This window comes from Phytophthora infestans, genomic scaffold (genome assembly GCF_000142945.1).
Source record: "Phytophthora infestans T30-4 supercont1.524 genomic scaffold, whole genome shotgun sequence".
In the NCBI taxonomy this organism is placed as follows: Eukaryota; Oomycota; class Peronosporomycetes; order Peronosporales; family Peronosporaceae; genus Phytophthora; species Phytophthora infestans.
Window position 1 is genome coordinate 1 of NW_003303244.1, and position 6,589 is coordinate 6,589.

Sequence of the window (6,589 nt, forward strand, 5' to 3'; positions counted from 1 at the left end):
TGCCCAAGATTTAATAAGTTGGCACTAAACAATGCAGCGAGATTTGCTACCGCTGTGAAGCTTGACAATGTGGCAAGCAGATCTGAGAACTAAAGAGAAGAGTCGAAGTTGACAACTCTAATGTATCAGAAGAAATAACTTCTCCTTACATTGAAAAAGAAATCCTGTGTCATCTAATGTGCTCCTCCTAAACAGCTTTAAAAAAAAACTTCTACTGTCGGATACATGTAACTTTATTAGAAGAACGGTAGTTCTGATTCGGCGAGGTACAGTAGTTCACCACTCGAATTTCCGTGTCTCCCACTTGATCTCTTGACAAGAGTCACCTATATCCTGGATATCTTTTCCCGGCGTTTCCTCCTTTACCTTCACCTCCTGTTTGACATCATTACAGTCAGCCTGTTTAAACCGAAATGAGTAATAAAGGTGAAGCCCTACCTCGTAGACGAGCTGGTTCGCGCTGGTCGGGGACTCACGGCTCTTCTCCTTCTGTGCTTCTGCTAGTTGCTGCACCAAGACTTGGTTTTCACGGACCAGGGTCTCTCGCTCGCTAACTACTTGTAGTAGACCATGTCGCTTCTCAAGCTCCACTGCCAACTGCTTCAGCTGCAGCATCTCGATCTAACCGATACAATCCAGATACACACACAGGGAATCTTAGTCAGAGTGGAGAATTAATTCCGCAGGAATCACCTAGTGGGTCTCACCTTCTTCCGCTTCACAAACCGCCGCTGGGCTTCCCGATGCTTCGCTCTTCGCTCCTCGTCCGTGGCACGTTTTGGTGTCGTCGGGCCCCCAGGCTTGGCAATCACGAAGCTGGGCGTGACAACCGCCGACACTGGTGATGTCTTGTCTATCGTCCTATAGTGGGGTGACAGGGACCCGCCGATCATCGGGCGCGGCAAACCGGGTGGGAGATACCGCAGCCGACTGACGCTTGGGGCGAGCGGGTCGTCGCGTGGTGGGGGAGGCAAGAATGTCTGGCGCGAGGGGTATCGATATTGATTATCCTGGTCCAGCTGGTACTGTGGTGGCTGCTGCTGAGGTTGGTACTGCGAGTTCTCATTCGAATAGGCAGCCGGACGCAGCACATCGTACAGTAGCGAGGTGTTGGCGGCGGCCGTGGTAGAAGGCGCGCCTGTGGTCGAGTACAGTGAGGCACAGCTCGGTCGTCCTTGTATGTGGCGGTGCTCCATCAGCATTACGGAATCTGCTTGAGGCGTTCGAGTTTGGAGTCGAGGACACGCAGGCCGATCCACGCGCGACAGCAAGTGCAATAAGGTGAGCAGATCTCTTAGGCAAAACCAGCAAGTAACTGTTGCTTGCTAGACGCGTGCTACGAGTTTGCTGGTCGGTGCAACGGGAGGTTCGAGTCGAACTTCGACGCAGTACGTCGCCTACGTACGAGGATGCTACTATCGAATTGGATGAGCTGATGGGATGTCGACCGCGCCGAGAATGGCTGTGCTGGCGCTAAGTTGCTACAGCGCCGGCACCCTGGTGAGCGGAGACTTGCCTGGCCGGCAACGCCGTATCTCTCAGCAACAATCCAGTGATGACACCTGCGCTATGGCATACTACTAAGTAAAAGACTACATCTGAATTTTAAAAGCGTTGCAGGATCAAGCTTATCACGAACTCGATCGGCATATTGCCTGTACAGAAGCAAGTTGAACGATCTGCTAAATAGCCGCAAGCTAAGCCGCCTCTCTTGCACTGTTGGTAGTCGCCGGCAGCATGCTAACCAGCGCCGGGGCGCCTTGAGTTGCGTGAGGCGCAAAAGACGAAGAAGAGGGTGAGGTCCTATGTGCGCCATGCGTGCACACAGACCACGCGATGGCGAAGAGAAGCGTGGAACCGTTCCGAATCGGGGTGTCGATTGGCGAAAGTGGGCAGGAGCGCTCGAGCCTTTCGCTAGCCAAGGTTTCCTCGGTCGTCGTCGTGATCTAGGCACTTTCGGTAGTCCAGCGCTAGCTTAACAAATCGAAAGACGCTGCGAGCAGTGCTCGGAAGCGTCTGTCTCACGTCGTGGCTGCCAAGACAGCGGCGGGGCGGCGCGTCGTGGCTGCCAAGACAGCGGCGGGGCGTCGCCTTCTCGCGCCGCCGGCACAGATCGAGTCGTCATGATCAATTGCAACGACTGCAACTTGCACCAGCCTCACTTCTCTTCACGTTTGCTTCAGAACGTGTGACCGTCACACGTCACAGTGACGGGGAGGATGCATAGCTGAATTACTGAATGCCCGCAGATCAGGTCTGATGTGTGCCCCGCATCAGCCGCTGTTCGAACACTAGCACATTGAATAGTAATGCAAGCTATGCATGCGAGTCAGTGTCGTTATGGCCGTCACGACATTTTTATAAGCTGTAAGTTTATAAGTTGCTCGAATTAACACGATTTTATAGTTGCTACCAAAGCGCTGTACACTACATGAACGAGCTCACAGTAACTACGAAGATCACATGCCAGTGTCAATGCTGCCGCCGAAATCACTCACTTCAAAATTTTACCGTACTCTACAGGCTGTATACTACCAGATTACAAATTAATGTTTAATTGCCTTCGCCATTCACACCATTTACAAGCTACACAGTCGTTATGAACTCTTTTTCGATTTTAAGAAAATAAAATGCGTTAGAAGTGTCCATACATGTAGTCCTAGGGAATGTTAAAACCGAACCAACAACATATGTTTTTACCTAGGATAAAGCAATCACTCGCAAACGTGATTTGCCAAATACATGTACATGTAACCGAACCTGTTCGAAAGCCCGGGTCATCGAGTTTCGGATGGCCATAACAAACCGTGGACAACCATGTAGCACATAAGCAATTTCTTCTACAGACTCTGTATAGAAACTAAAAGGGGTGGACCTTCTAGGATTCCAAAGGATATCAAGTAAGCATAGGCTATAGATTCTGGCAGATTTTTACTACCTCGTATGTTCTGGCTGAGAAGGTCAAAACTTGTATGGATGCGTTTGCGAGGGTATTAGCTATATGGGCTTTTCAGTTTGGACGGAGTCTGAGAACTGGCCGAAATGAGCTACAGGATAAGGTTTTAACCTTTTATCGGCCACCTCTGTTGAGAAATACGGCGATCTTACTGGTCAGTCCGCTCTTGACCTCTCTGTCCACTCAGCTCACCTCGACGACCTCTGCTCAGTCGCAAGGTGCTCTGGTATTACATTTCACAGGTACATGTTTGGCAGCCCAAAATGATGACGGAGGACATCGAGAAAGAATGCGTGGCCGTCGCTGCAGCGTTCACTACAGCCGTAGCTGCTTCACATGATGGACGTCGCTACAGAGAGCCAGCTACGGTTATTTGGGCTACACATGCATGCCAGTGGGATTCTGTACGTGGAAATGAGCAGTTTTGTGGCTGGCCCCGGCACTATCCATGGAGCTCATTAGCCAACTTCAAGATGATCATCAGCAAGTGAAGGAGGAGGCCATTGCACCAAGGCGCAGAGACAGAAGGCACTCAATCATCCCCTCAGACCGCACAAACCTCTTTCGTGTGGTTGAGGTCGAGGAGGATCTGGATTTCTCCGGTGTCGAGAGAGCGCTCGTCGCCCCGTCAAGATCTGCTTCGCTGCTCATTGATCGTCCTGTTTGCAAGTGGCGGTGTTACTAGGTGGTACAGTATACCACGGGGCTGTATGAGTTGAGAGAGAGTGATGTTTCGGTGCCATCTCATTTAGTCCCTCGGTTGGTTAATTTGTTGGTTATTACAACAGAGGTGGATTCAACAGAATTGAACCTCCCCCTTAAGGGGGAGGTCGGAGTACAAAAAGAGCAAAAAATTAAATAGCTTTCTTGGACCTGATTGGCCGACTGATTTTCGGTTATCTCTTTTAAAAAAAGACCACAGGTTGGTCTTTTAAAAAAAGAGATCACACATGAAGGGGAGGAAAAAATTGGCTGCGCTCTCCCTTGTATTTGCCGCAGTGGCTACTCTTGCCAGTGACAAGCGTCGATGGCCCAGGAAACCTTCCCGACGCTTCTCCGTACGGAGCACAACATGGCAGCGAGTTCTAGATGACCCCATATTTGCAGACGGCTCGTTTCCAGTGAATTTTCGGTGCAATCGTGCAACTTTCCTGGCTATTGTATCCCGTATCGAGCAGAGATGGCCGAGCGTACGCCCAGCCCCTCGCCATAACGCACATTTTCCTATTAGAGATCGAGTGGCGGTGGCCTTTTATTATGTAACTCACGGCGGCAGTGCATACGCGGCTGGACAGATTGTTGGCGCTGGCAAAACGCAAGCACTACTTTTTATTCGCCAAGTTGTTCATGTGGTGACATCGTTTTCGTCAGAGACTATTCGATTACCGTCCACGGACGACGAGATAGCGGAGGTGATACAAGGGTTTCAAGATATGCTTGGGTTTCCTGGTGTAGTCGGTGCCATCGATGGTACACTGATCCCAATCAAGCGTTTCGACGATTTTGAAGGGTTTTACTGTAGAAAAGGGTTTCCTGCTTTCAATTTGATGGCTGTTGTGGACAATCAGCTTCGATTTATTGCGTTTTCCATCCGCAATGGAGCACAAAATGACCAATCTGTACTTAACCGATCTCGCTTTGGGCAAGAAATAGCTACAAAATTACCGGAATCCACACATTATCTCGGCGACGCTGGTTACAAACTAATGAAGCAGATTATGACCCCATACCCGATCACGTATGGCGTGTCGATCAAAACCAGTCGCTACAATTACGTGCACAGTCATACCAGAATTGTGGTGGAACGGTCATTCGGAAGGCTAAAAGGAATGTTTCGAATCTACAAGCAGCCGCTACTGCAAAGTTCACCAGAGTACATGGCTCGGATTATAATTTTCACGCTTGTATTGCACAATTGGCTTATAGAGTTCAAAGACAGCAATGATTGCGAGATTGAATCGTGGATGCTGCTTCATTTAGATGACGAACGCTCAGAAGCCGACGATGTAAGAGGAGACGCAAAGAGAAATAGAATTAGAGACCAGCTGTACGCGAAATATATTTCATCCAACTAGCCCATTTTACTTTGAAGAAAGTGCAGTAGCTGAGCGTTCACGTTTGCCGAATTCTCGAGCGCTTGCACCATTTTATTTTGGGTTTCTTGAATTTCCTTGAGTTGCGCGGAAATAGCACCTGCGTCAGTATTGGAATCGGGAACTGTCATCGCTTTGGCAATGAGAGAACCCATCGATACCAAAGCCTCTGGAAGATCCAATTTTGGACGCTTTCTCATGATATTATGGCGTTCTTTCTCCATTTCCACAGCTTCGGCATGTGCATCACCAGCTTCGTCAGAAGACGAATCGTCGTACATCTCACTGCATGCATTGTCGCCACCACTGGCACCTCTATCGTAAACCACAGCTTCGTCGTCGGATCCTTCGGCCCAAAAAGGAGGTAGGGGCACCTGCGATTGACCGAAATCCTGGTTACGCAGCCCCTTTTTATCAGCAAAAAACTCGACGAGCACTGACCAGTAGCTCGGATACTTCACCGCTTTTTCCAAGTTTCCCGTAGTAGCCTCGTCGGCGCGGATCTGGCCGAACAATGCCTTCATAGCATTGAATTTGTTACGTAACTGATCTACAACGGCCTTGGTTTCATGCTGCTTGTTATAACGACGGACCACACGGCTCCACAGTACAGTCAGTTGCGCTCTGCTCTTGTGTTTGTTAAATTGATCACCGTACGCAATCAAACGGAGGTGGAGGAGAGTACGCAGACGAGAATCAGTCCACACCAAGCGAGGTGCCTTCTCAGTAAGAGCCTTGCCAAGAGGGTCAGCCGCAGAGTTTTCTTCTGGAGAGGGGGGATCGCCTCCATGAGCACCGTGTCCTCCTTCCATCGCGAATCGTTGAATGTGAGCTCAATTTACCGGTACATACCGATTTTGACATTAAATAAACAGGTATTTTACCTCGACCTAGATCAGCTGCAATGCTCTTTTTTATTTGCTCTTTTTGTACTCCGACCTCCCCCTAAGTGATTGGCGACGCTCTGTAATGGATCCAACTCCAATTACATAAGTAGGTAGATATTTCTTTAATTATTACATAAGTAGGCAAAGTGGCACACGGGTAGCGTGTGTCAAGGTGTAGCCATCTGATTGGTTGATAGTGAGGAGCCAGAATCATTTATTGACCAATCAGGTGTAGGCATGTGTTTGAGCGGTTCACACGAGGCCAGGGATAGCCGCCCTGGTCCTAAATAAATCAGAGTTGAATTTGACACAAACCTAAGACTTGGTTTTACCATTGCAAGCTTCCTCCACACCATAGTGTAAGCTAGTGACGGTAACTCTTACCCCGTTACACCTGGTAGCACTTTGTAGTCCTTCCAACGACCAAGTCTACGATGAGGTAAGTCCAGATCTCCGGGACGACCCTGGAGCATGCTGCATTCCCCCATCTCACTTGCGTGGAGTGGGAAGCGCTTCACCGTCTCGTGGCGGTGTCAGGAGATGCCGTCGTCGCATCGCTGCTGAGCTCAGCGACGTTCGACCAGCAACGTATGCAGGGCAAGCGTTCATGGAACGCGAGCTCGCCGATGCGAATCGGCGGGTGTCAACTCCCT

At 49.7% G+C, this 6,589-nt stretch overlaps 1 protein-coding gene across 1 annotated transcript; it reads right to left on the bottom strand.

Moving 5' to 3' along the window:
* Positions 1–276: 276 nt before the first annotated feature.
* On the bottom strand, positions 277–1,202 carry PITG_21640 (uncharacterized protein; the record flags this gene model as incomplete). The annotated part of the gene is made up of 3 exons (XM_002894742.1): positions 277–399; positions 439–621; positions 708–1,202. The coding sequence occupies 3 exons, from the start codon at positions 1,200–1,202 to the stop codon at positions 277–279; spliced, it is 801 nt and encodes a 266-aa protein (XP_002894788.1).
* Positions 1,203–6,589: the final 5,387 nt, after the last annotated feature.